General features: G+C 38.1%; 1 protein-coding gene across 1 annotated transcript in view; it reads left to right on the top strand.

The window, feature by feature from the left end:
• LOC111338652 (uncharacterized) overlaps nt 1-20,837 on the top strand; it is a 51,995-nt gene that overhangs the window by 9,642 nt on the left and 21,516 nt on the right. Inside the window, exons 8-19 of the mRNA XM_088726244.1 lie at nt 185-229; nt 1,173-1,256; nt 2,134-2,169; nt 2,580-2,651; nt 3,529-3,564; nt 3,974-4,039; nt 4,917-4,952; nt 5,416-5,499; nt 6,335-6,373; nt 9,656-9,751; nt 14,728-15,373; nt 16,524-16,766. Of these exons, the coding sequence (XP_088582370.1) occupies nt 185-229; nt 1,173-1,256; nt 2,134-2,169; nt 2,580-2,651; nt 3,529-3,564; nt 3,974-4,039; nt 4,917-4,952; nt 5,416-5,499; nt 6,335-6,373; nt 9,656-9,751; nt 14,728-15,373; nt 16,524-16,766 (1,483 nt within the window). The remainder of the gene's footprint in view (nt 1-184; nt 230-1,172; nt 1,257-2,133; nt 2,170-2,579; nt 2,652-3,528; nt 3,565-3,973; nt 4,040-4,916; nt 4,953-5,415; nt 5,500-6,334; nt 6,374-9,655; nt 9,752-14,727; nt 15,374-16,523; nt 16,767-20,837) is intronic.

Raw genomic sequence — 20,837 nt, 5'->3', positions numbered from 1 at the left:
TTGATTACCTGTATTGTTAAGAGCTTAATTCAAAATTTAAATTTTCACGTTTATTTCAATCGTGACGATCAAATCAGCAACTGCCTACCAATAAGTCAAAATCTAGAGCAGTCGCCCTGATTAATGCAGTAAACTGTTCCGTGTACTCGTGTTTGATATTTTTACCTATTTATATTTGGCTTAGTTGTCTCCACTGCTACCAGTAGAGCTAACGAGGGATCGCCCTAAGGTAGGCAGTCTTCTGTTTACAATGCACACATTTCACATCTGTGTAACTTGTTTACAATTTGCGTATAGGGAAGTGGGGGCAAAAGTATGGGGTTTTGTTCTGTGAAGTGGAATGAGTCATGAGCTCCCTTGGTGTATTTGATGATTAGCTGTAAGATTATGAGCTTAATTCCCATTTTAAATTTTAACGTTGATTTTAATTACACAATATAACTTTTACCGCCCAGAACTTCAATATTTTCTTATGCTTTTCTCCGTTACTGGGTGCTTCCTCTCCTCCTTGTCCCCTAAACACAAAATTTAATGTTAAATCACCGCTTAAGCTAACAGTGCCGTCGTTATGCTTTGCAGAGTTTTAAACTTTAAGCTTTGTTGTTATTATGCATATTATGTTTTGTTTTGCCGTTGTTATTTTAAATTTGAAACGTTTCACAGGATTAGTTAATTTGACCTATGATTGGTCCAGGTGTTTCTTTTCCAATTGTTATTTAAACTTTCTTTTTGTTATGAATTAGCCTATCTATCTATCTATCTATCTATGTATCTATATATGATATACATATATATATATATATATATTAGTGAATTTTGTTTTTTCGCTCTCTATTGTTGCAACCGTTTATTTGGATGAGAAGTAAAAGTTTATTTCAATCATGTAAAAAACATTAAGTATGTGATTGATATTAGCTGGGAAGCGGATGAGCGAGAAATTTACTTCAACGCTATCTGCACTTCAACTGAAGATAACAACCGTAAGGAGCGTGCAGGGTAACAAGTGCTGCTTCGTTTGTGTGATTGTTTCAGCGGCTACTAAATATATCTTATTTTTGGATGCGAGGTAACTGAGTGAGTTGGCTAGACACTCGAATTGGATAGGAAAAAATTTTGAGAAGACAATGGTAAATTTTTGAGAGGCGAACGGAAATTTTTATTCTGCTTTTCAGCTGTTTGCGGTAGAGCAAAATGCTGGACCAGAAAAAAATGCTGCACCAGAAAGTAACACTGCCCCAGGAGAAAATGCTGCAATGGTAAGTAAGTGGTTAGGTTACCTAAAATTGTAAGAAAAAGTGACCAAAAGGAGGTATTCTTGTTAAGGAGGAATTCAACATGTCTGTACATGTCTACTTGCCAGAGTTAATCTGATGGTGTTAATATGTCTACGATCTGGATGCATTTAAAGAGTGACTTGATATTCCGTTTTCACCTGGCATTAGGAACAACATAAAATACCAGAAAAATTTCTCCTTAGATAAGTCAGCTATTTTAAAAAAATCAAACTTTGTATGCGACGGCAGATGCAGCTTGGTAATCACAGAAATATGGTTCATTTCCCCTCCTACAACATTAAGAGACGGTTTATTTCATCAACTTTGTACTTAAGTCGATGATATAGATTTGTCCATTTTCGCCAATAAAGACAAGACAGTTTGAGTAGCCAATCAGAGCGTGCCTTCAACGTTATTCGCTGGTTTGGTATATACCACAAAGAAACTATTGATTACCTGTAATGTTAAGAGCTTAATATAAAATTCAGATTTTAACGTTCAATTCAATCATGACGATCAAATTATCAACCGCTGCCGCAGTGGCTATTGTCAGCGGTACCACCACAGCCTCCACCGATACTAGACAACTCAGTGGCTCCTTGTGGATATGCAAGTGATCTTCTGTTCACATTTCGCGCGTTTTACATCTGTGTGACCCATTTGCAATTTTCATGTGAGAACTGAGGCAAAGGTATGGTGTTCTTATTTGAAAAGTAAAACTAGATGAAAATCAAATCAGCCACCGCCTACCAATAAATCATAAATGTCAAGCCATCACTCGTATTAATGCAGTAAACTGTACTGCCTACTCGTGTTTAATATTTTTACAGATTTGACATTTGCTTAATTGTCTCTACAGATATCAGATGACTCAGCGGAGAATTCTGATGATGGTGTAAGTAATCTTCTGTTCACATCTCGCGTGTTTTACATCTGCGTGACCCGTTTGCAATTTTCATGTGAAGAACTGAGGCTAAGGTATGGGGTTCTGATCTGAAAAGTAAAACTAGTTGAAGATCAAATCAGCCACCGCCTACCAATAAATTAAAATTTTAAGCGATTATTTTGATTAATGCATTTCTGGCCAAAATATACTTTATACCCATCTGCAGTTTAAAAGAAGAACCCTTCGGAGCGTGCAGGGTAATACATGTTGCTTTGTTTATGTGATATTTTCAGAGATCACTAAATATGTCTAATTTTTGGATGCGAGGTAGCTGAGCGAGTTGGCTAAAGATCCGAATTGGAAATGAAATAATGCTAAATTTTTCAGAGGCTAACAGAATTTTATTTCTACTTTTTCAGCTGTTAACAGCACTACAAAATCTTAGACGGCAAAATTATGTTATATCTATATTACAACGTAACGCTGCAATGGTAAGTAAGTGGTTAGGTTACCTTAAATTGTAAGAAAAAGTGACCAAAAGGAGGTATTCTTGTTAAGGAGGAATTCAACATGTCTGTACATGTCTACTTGCCAGAGTTAATCTGATGGTGTTAATATGTCTACGATCTGGATGCATTTAAAGAGTGACTTGATATTCCGTTTTCACCTGGCATTAGGAACAACATAAAATGCCAGAAAAATTTCTCCTTAGATAAGTCAGCTATTTTAAAAAAATCAAACTTTGTATGCGACTGCAGATGCAGCTTGGTAATCACAGAAATATGGTTCATTTCCCCTCCTACAACATTAAGAGACGGTTTATTTCATCAACTTTGTACTTAAGTCGATGATATAGATTTGTCCATTTTCGCCAATAAAGACAAGACAGTTTGAGTAGCCAATCAGAGCGTGCCTTCAACGTTATTCGCTGGTTTGGTATATACCACAAAGAAACTGTTGATTACCTTTAATGTTAAGAGCTTAATATAAAATTCAGATTTTAACGTTCAATTCAATCATGACGATCAAATTATCAACCGCTGCCGCAGTGGCTATTGTCAGCGGTACCACCACAGCCTCCACCGATACTAGACAACTCAGTGGCTCCTTGTGGATATGCAAGTGATCTTCTGTTCACATTTCGCGCGTTTTACATCTGTGTGACCCATTTGCAATTTTCATGTGAGAACTGAGGCAAAGGTATGGTGTTCTTATTTGAAAAGTAAAACTAGATGAAAATCAAATCAGCCACCGCCTACCAATAAATCATAAATGTCAAGCCATCACTTGTATTAATGCAGTAAACTGTACTGCCTACTCGTGTTTAATATTTTTACAGATTTGACATTTGCTTAATTGTCTCTACAGATATCAGATGACTCAGCGGAGAATTCTGATGATGGTGTAAGTAATCTTCTGTTCACATTTCGCGCGTTTTACATCTGCGTGACCCGTTTGCAATTTTCATGTGAAGAACTGAGGCTAAGGTATGGGGTTCTGATCTGAAAAGTAAACTAGTTGAAGATCAAATCAGCCACCGCCTACCAATAAATCAAAATTTCAAGCGATCATTTTGATTAATGCATGTCTGGACAAAATATACTTTATACCCATCTGCAGTTTAAAAGAAGAACCCTTCGGAGCGTGCAGGGTAATACATGTTGCTTTGTTTATGTGATATTTTCAGAGATCACTAAATATGTCTAATTTTTGGATGCGAGGTACCTGAGCGAGTTGGCTAAAGATCCGAATTGGAAATGAAATAATGCTAAATTTTTCAGAGGCTAACAGAATTTTATTTCTACTTTTTCAGCCGTTTACAGTAATACAAAATCTTAGACGGCAAAAATATGCTATATCACAACGTAACGCTGCAATGGTAAGTAAGTGGTTAGGTTACCTTAAATTGTAAGAAAAAGTGACCAAAAGGAGGTATTCTTGTTAAGGAGGAATTCAACATGTCTGTACATGTCTACTTGCCAGAGTTAATCTGATGGTGTTAATATGTCTACGATCTGGATGCATTTAAGGTGTGACTTGATATTCCGTTTTCACCTGGCATTAGGAACAACATAAAATGCCAGAAAAATTTCTCCTTAGATAAGTCAGCTATTTTAAAAAAATCAAACTTTGTATGCGACTGCAGATGCAGCTTGGTAATCACAGAAATATGGTTCATTTCCCCTCCTACAACATTAAGAGACGGTTTATTTCATCAATTTTGTACTTAAGTCGATGATATAGATTTGTCCATTTTCGCCAATAAAGACAAGACAGTTTGAGTAGCCAATCAGAGCGTGCCTTCAACGTTATTCGCTGGTTTGGTATATACCACAAAGCAACTATTGATTACCTGTAATGTTAAGAGCTTAATATAAAATTCAGATTTTAACGTTCAATTCAATCATGACGATCAAATTATCAACCGCTGCCGCAGTGGCTATTGTCAGCGGTACCACCACAGCCTCCACCGATACTAGACAACTCAGTGGCTCCTTGTGGATATGCAAGTGATCTTCTGTTCACATTTCGCGCGTTTTACATCTTTGTGACCCATTTGCAATTTTCATGTGAGAACTGAGGCAAAGGTATGGTGTTCTTATTTGAAAAGTAAAACTAGATGAAAATCAAATCAGCCACCGCCTTCCAATAAATCATAAATGTCAAGCCATCACTTGTATTAATGCAGCAAACTGTACTGCCTACTCGTGTTTAACATTTTTACAGATTTGACATTTGCTTAATTGTCTCTACAGATATCAGATGACTCAGCGGAGAATTCTGATGATGGTGTAAGTAATCTTCTGTTCACATTTCGCGCGTTTTACATCTGCGTGACCCGTTTGCAATTTTCATGTGAAGAACTGAGGCTAAGGTATGGGGTTCTGATCTGAGAAGTAAAACTAGTTGAAGATCAAATCAGCCACCGCCTACCAATAAATCAAAATTTCAAGCGATCATTTTGATCATGAATGGATATGGATGAGAAGTAAAAGTTTATTTCAATCATGTAAAAAACATTAAGTATGTGATTGATATTAGCTGGGAAGCGGATGAGCGAGAAATTTACTTCAACGCTATCTGCACTTCAACTGAAGATAACAACCGTAAGGAGCGTGCAGGGTAACAAGTGCTGCTTCGTTTGTGTGATTGTTTCAGCGGCCACTAAATATGTCTCATTTTTGGATGCGAGGTAACTGAGTGAGTTGGCTAGACACTCGAATTGGATAGGAATTTTTTATTCTGCTTTTTCAGCTGTTTGCGGTAAAGCAAAATGCTGGACCAGAAAAAAATGCTGCACCAGAAAGTAACGCTGCCCCAGGAAAAAATGCTGCAATGGTAAGTAAGTGGTTAGGTTACCTAAAATTGTAAGAAAAAGTGACCAAAAGGAGGTATTCTTGTTGAATAGTAAAATGTCTGTATATATCTACTTGTCAGAGTTAATCTAACGATATGATTTGTCCAACATCTGGATGCATTTCAAGAGTGACTTGATATTCTGTTTTTACCTGGTATTAGGAACGACTTAAAATGCTAGAAAAATGTTTACTTAGATCGCTCTGATTAATGCGGTTAACTGTTTTTTTTTACTCGGGGCTTAATTGTCTCCGCAGATACTTGATGAACCTTATTAGGATCCCGATGACTTTCTAAGTAATCTTCTGAGTGTTCGCGCGTTTTACATCTGTGACACGTTTGCAGTTTTCATGTGAAGAAGTGAGGTTCTGATCTGAAAAGTGAAACAAGTTAATGACTGGCCTAGTACTAACTCAAAATTTAACGCGAATCGGCCAATTTATTATTGCATATTCGAAAGCGCTTATTAAAACACACGGCCCAAACTTTGACAAGACCCGTGTCAATAGGGATAAAATATACACCTGATTTGTGTTGCTTTAAGGTAGTTGGTCGTTAATGATAACGATAGAAATCTCTCTTGGTATTTAATTAATATTCACTAAAGTGGAGGTGGATAGTGTTGAATGTTAAACGAGCTGTGAAGCGGCCCGGTAAATATCCAACACTAGCTACCGACGCTGAGGTGAATAGTTGTTTTAGTAAAAACCGATTAATCAAAATATAGAGCCATCACACTGATTAATGCCGTAAACTGTTCTGTGTACTCGTGTTTAATATTTTTACCCATTTGACTTTGGCTTAATTGTCTCCACAGTTACCATTACTTCAAGAACCAACGAGAGATCCATATAAAGTAAGGAATCCTCTGTTGACAATGTTCACATTTCACATTTGTAGGGAACTGGGGAAAAAGTATGGGGTTTTGTTCTGTGAAGTTGAATAAGTCATCAGCTCCCTTGGTATATTTAATGATTAGCTAGGAGATTAAGAGCTTAATTCCCCTTTATAATTTTAACGTTGATCTTAGTTACACAATATAAATTTTCCCGCCTAGAATTTTGCCGGAAGCCAGCTGTTATTGTGAACCCCGAATTATCCGGATGGTTCCGGAAAACGACGTAGATCAGAGTATTCAATCATAATTGATAATAGGGCTGATGACTCCCTACCATTTCAGCTAAAAAAAGATAATAATCGAGTGCCATTGCCATCCACCAAAAAAAAAACTTTTAAAGATTCCCGCTTTTAAAGATTCCCCATTTTAAAGATTTCCGCTCTTAAAGATTGCCCGTTTTGAAGATTCCCGCTTTTAAAGATTACCACTTTTAAAGATTACCGCTTTTAAAGATCCTTCATTTTTAAGATTTTCGCTTTTAAAGTTTATCCGTTTTGAAGATTCCCGCTTTTAAAGATTCTTCATTTCAAAGATTCCCACTTTAAAGGATTGCCCGTTTAGATATTTCCCGCATATAAGATTGCCCGTTTTAAAGTTTCCCACTTTTGAGATTTCCCTTTTTAAAGTTTCCCGCTTTTAAGATTGCCTGTTTTTAAGTTTCCCGGTTTTAGAGATTCTTTGTTTTAAAGATTCCTCATTTTAAAGATTTCCCATCTCCCATTCCCAATTCCTCATTCCCCATTCCTTAATTTATAGATAGCCAGCATCAATTTATAATGAGTAAATTTCCTGGTCAGTGTTTCACGAAAATACTTGCCTTCCATACACTACCCAAGAGGGTATAGAGGAGATTAAAATTGACTCTCAGGTATACACTACTCAAGAGGGTATAAAAAAGATTAAAAGTAACCCTCAGGTATACACTACCCAAGAGGGTATAGGGGAGATTAAAAGTAACCCTCAGGTATACACTACCCAAGAGGGTAAAGAAAAGATTACAAGTAACCCTCAGGTATACACTACCTAAGAGGGTATAGAAAATATCAAAAGTAACCCTCAGGTATGCACTACCCAAGAGGGTATAGAAAATATTAAAAATAACCCTCAGGTATGCACTACCCAAGAAGGTAGAGAAAAGATTAAAGTAACCCTCAGGTATACACTACCCAAGAGGGTATAGAGGAGATTAAAAGTAACCCTCAGGTATACACTACCGAAGAGGGTATAGAGGAGATTAAAAGTAACCCTCAGGTATACACTACCCAAGAGGGTATAGAAAAAATTAAAAGTAACCCTCAGGTATGCACTACCCAAAAGGGTATAGAAAAGATTAAAATTAACCCTCAGGTATACACTACCCAAGAGGGTAAAGAGGAGATTAAAAGTAACCCTCAGGTATACACTACCCAGAAGGGTATAGATGAATTTAAAATAACCGTCAGGCACATGTATACAATACTCAAACCTGGAGGACCATTCAATACTTTTTCAATGACACTGCGGTTGATGCGACACTCATTTAAAAAAGGAGGCGGAGAAAAAGCTGCCAAGGGAGGGTAGCAAGACAGAAATTAACTTATATAACCATTATTCTTTACCAATTCCCAAATCTTGGTATCAAGCTCGGCTATTCTTGAATGAATTCACCGTGATCATTCGACTGTAAGCATTTCCCGCCAAATCTGTCCGGTAGTTTACAGTAAAAAGAGATTTGATTTACCGTATCAACAACAAGAATAATAATTTAGTTGAGAACTCACAAATACATCTGCTGTAAATTCTCGCTGTTTAAGTAGTGCGGCACAGAGACCAAATGAAGATACAACATACAAGTTGTTTGGTTGCCTGGTGTTGATCGAACAGCCTTGTTGTCGGGCTTGAGACCGCTGGCGTGACACTGCGTATTTCATGTTAGAATCGAAAAAACATTTCGTTCTTTGCAGAAGCATTCAGCCCGATTCCACATTAATTTTTCGTTAGCACACATTAGAGCTTTTTCGGGCCGAGATTGGATCCTGTAACTCTTGAAAGTTCAGCCGATCCGTCGATCGAAGAGTTCGGCCTCCATGATGAGATTGCGCTAAGTGATTCCGAGCCAAGATTCATTGTGAATTGTTAATTGATAGGTAAACCTTTAACTTATAAAATAACAATCACAATGGACGGAAGGTTCCTTGCCGAGCTGTCCGTACCGCACAAGTACAATACCTGACGTTATGATGCATTGCACATGCGAACGAAACAAGTGATCTGGATTCCAGACGCTAACGCGCGCGTTATTGTTCACAAATACAACGGACATGGATAGCTGAGAATTTATATTTCAGTAACTCCTCATTTATCATGAGGCAAAGTTACAAGATACCAAGAAATGCAAGAGTATTTTTGAAAATGTAGCAATGTTTTGCCACGAATTGTAAATTACAGCTGAGGAGGCTACACGCATTTGTTTCTTTTTTTTCGGCATTCTTCATCGCCTCAAATCTTTTTCTTAAGGTACTACATAATTCAAGGGCTCGTATAATTCTTCGTAAGCTGTTGGTTTATCTTCATGGCATGCCCAGTTTTGATTAACCGCATAGACACCTACCGACTGCAAGTGTTAATTGATTCTCTACGTTGATGACAGAAATGATAACTTCTCTTTAGTATTCATGCTGCGAATTTTTACCGAGGCCAAAGCTCGTCGTGTGATGATGATGATAGGCGTTGAGGTTTTAGTCAATATTTTAATGTGGAGTCCAATTAACGGTATTTAGGTTTTAAGACTCGCGATGAGTTTCCTTATTTAACTGTCTTTGCTAGTTCTCGGATTCTTTGAACTTATAAGTCTTGAAGCAGTCTTGTTGATAAGTCGGTTTTGTTTGTTCTTTATTCTCTGGAATTAATTAGATTTATCTGATCATTTTTTATGCCAGTCTTATGATTCGAGAGATTGTAAACTTACGCAAGCAATTTTACCCTTAGGTGGTTTTCATTTCGCCGTTTTCAAGACCTAATTATAGAATAATAACTTCCAACAGAGGGAGTTTTAGTTATTCTGTTGACCTTAATTAGGGCTGAAATTGATGACTACCGTGAGAGAAGAATGGGAGTCCACTAGGGAGGGAGGAAAGTGTTGGAATGCTCGAAACTTGGCTGATTTAGATACCTTAGCACTGGAACACTCAAGCACGTTGATATCAATTTGTATTTCGTTTATTCAAAATTGTTTGCCTCTATTTTTCATTTTATTTTCAGGATGGTTGGTCTCTTGCGAGAAACTCAAGAGGCGTTACAGGATCTATTCCGTCTAACTATGTTGAAAAAAAGGACCTTTCGACAAGTCATGAAACGGTAATTAACCATGTAGTTCGACTGTCATAAGAAAACACTAAAAGATCTGTACGAGAAAATGTAAATTGCGCTGGGGTTGAAGATTTGTATATCTACATGTTTTCTCCGTATGTGACTTATGTCTTCATACATGTAAGTTTCAGCTCTCAAGTCTTTTAAATGGGGCGATCTGCAACTCCTATTTGCACATGGCTTTATTTTCCCTTTTAACTGTCTGCATAACAAAGAACGAGTCACTGCGGTGTAAAATTTTAAAAATTAACGCTCTAAGTGGCCATTTCACCTCCAGGCAAATAAAGTGTTTCGGTTTGAAGATTTCGGAAAGAAACGACGTTGAAAAGGAGCGTACCTCTGACTATTGTTACTTTTAATGACAATCACTGTATTGGGATTTTGTTAACAAATGCAAATTTAGGATTAGAGAGACTTAGGAAAAATCATAGACAATAATCTATAAAAGTCGCAGATTAAACTTTAGTCATCTTACATCTGGTTATTAAAGAGGGAGACCGTAGGGAGGCATTGTGGTCTCCTTTGCGTTGGAACGGTAATTCTTTTTATAGGTTCTTTTATACAGGTTTTATCTAATTTCGTTGGTTAGCATAGATGAATTTAATTGGTGGCTTGTGTATTTAACAGATGTTACAGACTCCAAAACATGAAAAGAAAATTAGCGTATGTGCCCGAATAGCTTAGCTATTTTTAACCTAGCCTCTTTTTGAGGTAATTTTGCGACAACACAATGCGAGTACTTAATATTGACAATGCACCTGAAGAAAGGTAGTCAAAAAATTAAAACAAGTGAAACTTAACGTTTCTCGATGTAATTTTGTTTGAATTTGAATCAAATGATTGGTTGAAACAGATAATGACGTTTGTCAAATTGAAAGTTTTAAGAGACCTTCATTCGAAGGTAATTCAACTGTAAACTTTGAACGTGTGAAGATTGACTTATACCACGCAATATTATTTTGAAGAAAATTTGTTTTTTAATAATCAGTAAAAGTACACTGCTCAATCAGAATCACTCTTGATTATGAAAACTTGGCGTTTACAAAAACTAGACTGCCATGTAAACAGAGTTGAGTTAAAATAGTCTCTCCCGGCAAAGGTCGTTAGGGAGTTCACTCCTGACAGAGATCAAGACACCTTGATCGTGATTTTCATCGTTGATTGTGGTTCGTGGTCGATTGCTTTTCAAGAATAAAGATTCGTTCAAACACAGGCGGCCCAAGCGTACTGTGTGTGAGTTTGGGGTCTAATTTTCCTTAACGGAAATAACTTAAATAAAGGAAAAATTAAAAAAAAAAAAAAAAAAAAATCAAGAAGAAATTTAGAAGGAAAATAAAAGCGGGGAATAAAACGTGCAAAGTCTCCTTACCTTTTTCCGTAGCCGTTTTGTTGCCAACGGTCGTTTTAACGCTGTTTTGGCGACTTTCTTTTGTAACGTGTGTGGTGCTATCGGTCAACTGTGTACAAAAGAAACTCAAGGATGGAAACCTCAACCGTCGCCACTCCAAGGCCCATATATTCGACAAAAGTCGACCAATCTCCTAAAAATTTCCACCCATGAGAGCGTTTAACTTTTGCCTACTCGTTCCAGCAGCAAAAGTTTGCAAATTCCGCGTAATCCTTTTGCCCTTACTGCGGGATTCAAATATCAAAGCGCATCGGGTCGAATTACACGCACGACTCCCCGATCCCCAGACGGTGTGGTTTGACAATAGGGCAAACCTCACAACCTTCCTAATGATCCCCTGGAGAGTCTTTTATTTGGTCAGATGCGCTTTGATATTTGAATCCCGTAGGAAGTGCAAAAGGAGTACGCGTACCTACAAAGCGATTTAGCAAGAATGGCTGGTAAAACGGAGTGGCTCTCAGATCGATACAGCGGAATTAGGAAACTTTGCCGCTGGAACGGGTAGGTAATAGCTAAGCACTCTCACGCGTGGAAATTTGAGGGAGGTCGGTCGACTTTTGTGGAATTTATCGTCCTTCGAGTGGCGACGGTTGTTGTTCGGGACCGGTTAAAGTTTCCGGCCTTTCGGTCTCACTTTATAACTTTGTTCGAAAGCCGTCAGGGAGAAATTCAGAATGATGGTTACAATCAACGATAAGAGACTTCGGGTCAAAATCGGGTCAATTTCGGCATTCTATTGTTACCTACCATCAATTATTTCGACGAAGTATTTGGCTTCGCATCCCATAGGAGGCAGAAGCCACAATGATCGCGTTCGGGGTGTAACGGAATATTTCCATATCAACCGTTGGGATTTTAAGACTTGAAAGCCCGTTTCTTTCCGGTTGTGTATTATGATCATGAATGAAGCCAAAAGAAGGGAAAAACTACCTTGATTATTTTAGTGTACGGTCCGACGAGAAATTTCCATGTCATTTTTGAGACTTTGCAGCTATCTTCTGGCTTTCAAGCTGATTATTTATCTAGATCTTTTCTGTTCGTTTGTGAGGTCTAATAGAGTGTTTTTTGGTCAAGGATGAAGCGAAAAGAAGGAACAAGCAAGATCATTTTAGCCTACGGCCCGACGACAGACGCCATTTTGAATTATGTTGATAACTCAAGGTACAAAGGCTAACATTTCTAGGATTAAATGGCGGATCTAGGGGAGGGGCCCGAGAGGCCCGGCCCTCCTTATTTAGGGTAAATAAACAAATCGCAGAAGGAAGAAAAGTCGGCAGGTGTACACAAACAAAAAACCGCCCCTCCCCTCAGCTCAAGGTCTAGATCCGCTACTGCTCTGTTCCACCCCCTAGGTATTTGAACCGAAGAGAATAGCATGACTTTGGGGACCGAAGCAAAACTATTTGGGAGAGGGTGGCTACGGGAATAGCGCATTTCATCCAAGTTTTAATGCGTAAGTTAATTGTCTCACAGATCAAGAAATGGAATGAGTGAATGAGAGAGTGAATTTTCGTTCCATACCAAAACCTCATAGTATGACTGGCGTCATACACTGTACCAGGATGTAAAAATCTTCCAAAGACATGTCGCGGTGTTCCTGGCAGCCTCGTAATCCAAAATGTTGCATAAAAAAACCCCGCATCGTCGATATCAGGGACTTCAGCTAGTGTTGTCAAGGAGTACCTTCTTCATTTTCGGTGGTTAGTGCCTTTGATGCATGGGGACGTTTGTCCTCGCCCTCTTCACAAAGGAAGGGGGCTTTCTCTTCGAGTGTTTTGCGGCTGTTGGCAAACTCTCTGTCTTAGGCTATGACAATTATCCTGAAAATTATGTTCGCTTTTTGGAAATGATTCTACTTTTTTGTGAAGTATGCTTTTCAAATACGAAACACAAAACAAGTCAAACTTTTAATAAAGCATGATCCGTCATCTAAATTTTGAGTTACACTCTTGCTCTAATAAAACGCAATATACATTTAATATGTTCTGACATTTCGTTGCCTGTGAATGCGGGAACCGGGACCGACCCAGTATTTACTTCCGGTTTGCCCATTCTTAAAAACGACGAACGACTTAGTATTGCTGTAGCTTTCTTCCCCCAAAACATAGAGCAAAATTGAAAATAGACTAAACCATGACCCCGAAATTAGAAATAATAAATATTGGAGATCAAGCAGGTCATGACTCAGGTTAAGTTAAAAAATCTAAAACTATGCTGATCATGCTAGCAGGGCTACTCTTATAAACATGGGTATGCTACGCATGCAAGAGCTATTTTTGTTGGATGGGTGGGTTGCAATGGAACACTTTGTGTAAGTGATGTCTTCATTTTTGTCAATAAAGCCGCTTATTACAAGACTCGGGCAGTCAGAGGGCCAATAACTAAAATCAACCAATCAAAATGCTCTATTGCCGGTCAATATTCTCTCAGTATTGGACCGGGCACTGTCCCGAATAGTCCCGAATGATACCGCACTTGTGTCCCTTTGAACTTCAGTCGTATAATAAATCTCTTATTAATCAAACTTGCTCGGGACCGTACTGGAAGAATATCGGCCCTCGGTCTTTTTTGTACGGACCGAGCGCAGCGAGGTCCGTACTGTCAAGACCTCGGGCCGATATTCTCCCAGTACGGCCCTCGCGCTTGGTTAATAAGATATATATAACTTTCAAAAGAACGAAAACATCGCCTAGTTTACCTCAACTGTTAGGAGAGGGAGAAAACAACAATCAAATTTGTGTGAAATAAACTCAGGTACGCAGGTATATTGTTGTCTATTGTCTCTGTTGTCTGAGTACTTATAGGCAAAATAAATTGCATCGATCCATTCTCCTTCGCAGCCGTTGTTGGATCTTGTTACACAACGCCCTCGCTCCCTCCTTGGAGAGAAGCGCGTTGCGTCATCAGTAATGACAACTGCTTTCATCTATTTTTTATTTGTATTTATTTCTCCAAACCTTAGCAGATGATAATACAGATAGATAGATAGATAGATAGATAGATAGATAGATAGATAGATCACTTTATTTATACACGGAAAGTTCAGAGTTGATAGAAGGTGAAAAAGTAAAGTAAAAAAGCATAAAATTTCCAAGGGAAGAAAATTTACAATACAAAATTAAACCACTTAATTAAGTCACAATGTATATAGGAAGGAGAGGAGACGGGCACGTCTAGATTAACTAATATTGTGCCTCTTAAGTTACGTCAATATAACAAAAAAAAAAGTCTAAATTTTTTAGTCAAAAAGTAAAGGAGGACTTATAAAAACAGCTCAGTAAATTGTCAAAGCGATGATGTGTCATTGATATTTGGCAAGGTACCGGCGTAACAGTGCGAAGACACCTGCTGGACTTTTTCTAAAATTTTGGATGACTTTGTTTATATCTGATTCATCTTTCTCTGTATTGAACCCTTTTGGGAACACTTAATAAGATAGCTTCAATTTATTGGCAGAATTTAAGACTTTCTGGTTCAAATCGTTGATTAAATTTCACACGAAGAGCAACAATTCTTAATCTTTGAGATAAGAGACTCAACAAATAATTATTTTCAGAATGGTTCAAGTAAAGAGACGAAAACAAAAAAGCAAATCAAGCAAGAATGGGAAAGGAAATTAGATGAGGAAGAGGAGAGAAGGGAGGAAGAAGCGTGGAAAGGTTTGAAGCTGCAGGCCGAACTTTGCCGACGTCGGGATCAGTTGTTCGATTACAAATTTGGCGACAAGATAGGGCTTGATAATTTCTCTGGATTAAATATCGATGATGTAATCCAACTAAGGATCGGTGTGTTTGGCCCCTCGGGTTCTGGGAAGAGTTGGTTTATCAATACATGTGAACGAGCAATTAGGGAGACAGAAAAGGGAACTGCCACAGAAGGTAACACTGGAAAGGAAGAGACAGTTATGCTCGAGGATTACCTGCCTGAGATGTTCTTCCATTTGACAGACACCAGGGGTTTCTTCGATTATCACTCCACAGAGTTAGTCGCATTTGAGAATATCTTGAATGGAAAACTGCAGCCGAGCGATATCATTTATCTCCAACAATCAAACCCGAATAGACAAAAGTTTCATCAGTCCCCTACATTTGGACAGAGAATGCATGGAGTGATCTTTGTTCTATACGCAAACGACCCTAGATTGAAAGACGGGGCAATGAAGGACCATTTAGAGCCATTCAGAGGTGTCCTGCGAAAAAACGGTATCGTACAAATTTTGATTATTTTAGATCTGCGTCCATTCCATTCTACTCTTTTCTTATTTTTATTGTCCTTTTTTGGTAGTGGAGGTGAGTTTTAAGGAAGCAAAGCCACCTCTACGGGATAACTAAACACAATAAATGCTCTAGCGTTTACGGCGACCAAAATCTAAATTCTCAAGTTCAAGGGCGTGTCGCTCCAAACGCGGTTAACTAGGTGTTTGGGACTATTTTACAGATCGAAATGACAAACCAAAGTTGACTGTTTGCACGAATCTTTATTCTTGAAAGGAAATCCACCACGAACCACAATCAATGACGAAAATAACGATTATTCTCACAGTCAATCAATCTATCGAACGATCGATCGTAAACTGAAACAACAATACAACGAAGTTCTATCAATCTAATGAAAAGCCGCGGAATACATGATCAAAGAATCGCGTGTCAAATACTAGGCTCTAAAGTCTATAACGAGATAAACAATACAAGTAAAACAGAACAAAAGTTTGGAAATAAATTAAAAGAGTTTTGATGACTGATAAACAGCCCATTGTTCTATCTAAATGATGGGCGTTCACTGACTCGCAAATTGGCACGAATTTGGCCTTTAAATCTTAAATCTATACAGATCATTGCAATATTTGTTTGTATATCGTCGCCCAACATTGAAAAGACTGGAAAGGAAAAAACAAAGTTACAAAGGTACTCACATATCGGTCCCGCTTGTGCCAGAGGTTAAGAAAACGAAAGGACGAGAGTTTACCAAGGCTATTCAAAACTTACGAAGAACTGATTAAAGGGACGCTAAACTTGCCTTTTATATGCGCGTGGTGACGCTGAAAGGTCCGATTACAAAACCAATAGAAATACAGAAAAACAGATAAGCATTGTAACTATGGGGCTATCTAAGATCATTCTGAAATAAGTGAACTAATCAATAATCAATCAAAAAAATGAGCCTTCTGGCTAATGTCCTTAACAAATGCCTTAGATTAAAACACTACGCTGAAATCTAGTAGTTGTTGTGGTTTATACCTTAGGCTTGCTTTACACCTTAGACTTGCTTTTGTTAATCGTGTCCGTTAATCTTCTCCTCCATCAGGTATTTTAAGAGGTACTTAAATTTTAATACTTTTATTTGCTTCAAAAGGTATTGTTCCTGTAACTGTTGTTAGTCTGATGGATAGACTTCATAGCATAGAAGACTACCGAGAAAACCTCCTGAATGCATCAGAAGCCACAGGAAGTTCCCTCAGTCACACTTTCTGGATGCCTACCTACCCCACAAGAAACACACCATGTAACCTTGCAATCGTGCGCAGCTCATTTGACATATTGGACATCGTGTTGGCAAGTGCTGAAAATATGGTTAAGTTCTGGAAACTAAAAGAAGGTAAAAACATAAAGGTAAAAACGTAAAGGTCAAGAAGGGTTGTAAAATTTGTATTTCAAAAGAAAAGTCTAAAGCTCTGGTAGAATGATTGACTTCCTAATTAAGTCTGCAAATTTTAATTTTGAAGCGAAGGGGGCTCATGTGGAAAAGAAAGTTCAAGTGCTCCCAATAGGCCAATAGGGGTCAAACCATGATAATCACAATTTTCCTTTTACCAACAGAGATGCTAAAGCCAGGAAATGATTAAAAGGGATAATAGTACCTTTAAAACCTGTTGATTGAAGAGGAAAATGATGTGTCAAATTTGTTAAATCGGTGACCTCAGATTTGTTGTGCCTTTGTGTTATAAGCTGCGATCGAGTTTTTTGTCGAGTCAGCTACATAATTCTTCACAATGTTACCAGCGTATAAAGTATCTAACTATGATCAAAGCTCAGGCTTATCTCTAAATATGTTTTTCACTCCAAGTTTCGCGACCTGTTTTCCAATTTGATAGCGCTCCTATCCTGAGGCATTATATTTATAAAATCCTATAGGGGATTTCTCTGGTGATACAATGCGAAAAACATTACGATCTTCCTGAGCATATTCTGAGTGCCACTAACAAGTGATACCTTTAGCTCATCCTGGACACTCGTCTGCCAAAAAGAATGAAACAATCAAATATTTGCGCTACTATGGTAGCATATGCATGTTACGTCATGGCGGCCGTATTTTACAGCACAAGCGATGATAGCATTAGTCAAAGAGGTTTGGTGTCGTTAAGAGTTCTTCACGAGGAATACTAGCTATATGTTAAGACGTTATTATTATCCAAGCTGTTTGCGTGGATACTGTCAGCGGTCGTTGAATCGAAGAAATATGGCAGGAGACAAATTTGTTCGGAAGGCGTTTGTTTGGGTAGGAGAATAAACGAAACAGTCTAACCCATAAGAGTAATTTTTATTTTATGATAAAAAAGCAATATCACCCTGAAATTTTTCTTGCCTTACTTAGCATAAGTATAAATTGCATCGTAAGTACCACCATGTCTAGTTGGATTCGGGTGTCATGAGTGTTAGGTGGATGGTAAAGATTTAGAATGACAGAGCTCGGGTCAGTAGTGAAGCAATTGGCAATTTTTGCCCACTTTTTTATATATTGGCTCATATTCGAAGGTCCGAGTCAAGGTGAAATTACAAGGTCAAATTGCACGGTCAAGGTCATATTCTGAGAGACAGGACAGGTTTCAGATTCTAAGAAATGGGTCTAGTTTGATAATCACCAGATTTTAGTGACTGTCAAATTATTCAATGCTCAAAGATTCATACTTTTGAGAAAATGGAAAGGTTGGGAATTTGTAGTTGGATGATTATTTGGTCTAATTGTTTTGTTTCGATCCTATTAGATTATATGTGTGTTTTGAATCATTTGGTTCAACTGAACATTTGTATTCACTGTCTTCACTCTCATAACTGCTCTCTTGGCTGTCATCGATAAATTCTTCCAAGCTATTTAAACATGATTGGCCATCACAACTATCAGGCATAGGGTAAAATATCGACTGGACTGGACTAATTTTTGGACGATTTGTTTGGATTATTTTTTGGACGATTTTTTGGATGAATTTTTGGACCATTTTATAAGAGGAGAGGTACACCTTTAGTACTAAGGGAGGGGTGGGTGCAGTTGATAAGTACTGAGGGAGGGGTGGGGAAGAGTGTTATTACTCAGGGAGGGGTGGTAGGTGGTTGTAATTGTAAACACTACTGGTTAATGGAGCTTTTACTCGATCGTAATAATTATTTTAATCGGTTTTTCGACTGACTTCTCCTACATCAACATTTTGCGCTGGGCCGCGGCGTTTCTTTAATTTTTTAGCCATGCGAAAGCGAAGCTGCCACATAAACACTGGACTTTAATTCTTATTGAAAATATCGTGTTTACGATCCTCCACTGTTGAGTTACCAGTGTGGCATAGGTTATGCGTGTGTATGAGGCGCCAACCCAGTCAATATTCCCTCTGTATTTCTGTGACCCAGTTTACTTTTAACATGGTCAACTGGACTTTTTATATGGCTAACTCGACTTTTTATATGGTCAACTTGACTTTTTACGTGCTCAACTTTTGACTTTTTCTATGGTCAACTCGACTTTTTATATGGTGACCTTTTTACTCTTTTTATGGTCAACTCGACTTTTTACATGGTCACGTGGTAATCTTTTGAATCGTTTCATAATGCATTGCACCCAATCACTAACTCATAAAAGCACTCGCTGAAGTTCGTTTTCTAGTTGCGGTGACCCCACGTGCGCTGCAAGTTGGAAATCGACGGGCGAGCTCTGCTGCAATCGAAGGGCTTGATGATGAAACAGAGGAAGTCGAAGCAATGTTGGTAGCCGTGAACGCTGCCACATTTCGAATGTCATTATTCCGATTTGTCGATGGCTTCGAGGGCCTGCTTAGCTATGGCACACGTCGAGGTGATGTGCTGCAAGTCTTCGTTATTGTCGGTCATTTTGTTAGAGTCCTAACGCAATGCATTGTGGAGATTACAAAGTCAAGTTGACCATATAAAAAGTCGAGTTGACCATAGAAAAAAATCAAAAGTTGAGCATGTAAAAAGTCAAGTTGACCAAATAAAAAGTCGAGTTGGCCATACAAAAAGTCAAAAGCTGAGCATGTAAAAAGTCAAGTTGACCATATAAAAAGTCGGCCACCGTAACGATTACAAAGGCTGACGTTTCGAGCGTTAGCCCTTCGTCAGAGTTGGCCATATAAAAGTCGAGTTGATCATGTTAAAAGTAAACTGGGTAACAGAAATACAGAGGGAATATTGACTGGGTTGGCGCCCCATACGTGTGCCTTTTGAGTGGACTTTAGCACCATCAGTTTTCCTTTTGTAATTACCAGATTTATCTATTGTTCTTTTGTCATTGACGTTATCAGACGGGATCACAGAATTACCGTTCGTTGTCCCTTGACTTTAGCTGCAAATATAGAATTCACAAGCGCTATCGCAATTTTAACTTTTGTACGTTTACTATATGAAATCATATTTGGTACAATCGTCCAAAGCAATATTCTCTCAGGCGTCACGTTAACACAGACTTCGAAAACGCAGACCACAGACCGCAGACCGCACACCTTGAAAACGCACACCTCGAAAAACGTGTATACAGTGTGTAATTACCAGATTTATCTCTCTTCCTTTTGTCATTGATGTTATCAGACGAGATCTCGGAACTTCCGTTATGCGAAAGCGAAACTGCCACGTAAACACTGGAGTTTAATTTATATTTAAAATACTACGTTTACGATCCTCCATTGCTGAGTTATCCGTGTGCCTTTTGAGTCGACTTGAGTGTGCACTATCAGTTGCTTCACGTTTTCCTTTGTGTATACAGTATGTTATTACTGAATTTATCTATCTTTCTTTTGTTAGTGATCTTATCATGAGACGAGATCACAGAATTTCGCACTACACCGAAATACCGAGTTAAACAATAGTGTTTCTTTACCCACCCCTCCCTGAGTACTAAAGGTGTGCCTCCCCCCTTATAAAATGGTCCAAAAAATCGTCCAAAAAATAGTCCAGTCCAGTCCATATTTTACCCTATGCCCAATTATCATCGCTATCAAAGCTAATAATTTCGGAATTACTGTCATATTGACTCAAAAACATAGATTATATGAAAATAACACTTTTATACTAACATATATGAATAATATCAGTAATTGTGATTATAATGTGCGTGCGGTAATGATTGAAATGCAAGAGGTGGAATGCCCATTTTGAGATAGGAAGTTAATGTAATATATACTTGAAAAAGAGGAATGCTGCAAGTTTATGCAAATTAATATAGACTGAAGTTTTTGCTCTGTTAAAAAATGTGGTCTGATTCATGGTTATAAGCCGGTCATAGAGTTTGTGGACTATCATGAGAACAAGTTCAAACTCGACAAACCATCTGTTTTTCAGAGATAGTACCATATTATGATTGTAATTAATGATCTCGAACAACACTGAGTACAATTTGCAAATCGAACCAGTGGTATAAAAAAGGTGAATTTATATTTGCAACACTTGA

The sequence above is a fragment of the Stylophora pistillata genome, chromosome 7, assembly GCF_964205215.1.
Source record: "Stylophora pistillata chromosome 7, jaStyPist1.2, whole genome shotgun sequence".
NCBI classification, from domain to species: domain Eukaryota; kingdom Metazoa; phylum Cnidaria; class Anthozoa; order Scleractinia; family Pocilloporidae; genus Stylophora; species Stylophora pistillata.
This window is presented reverse-complemented; position numbering and strand designations above follow the sequence as displayed.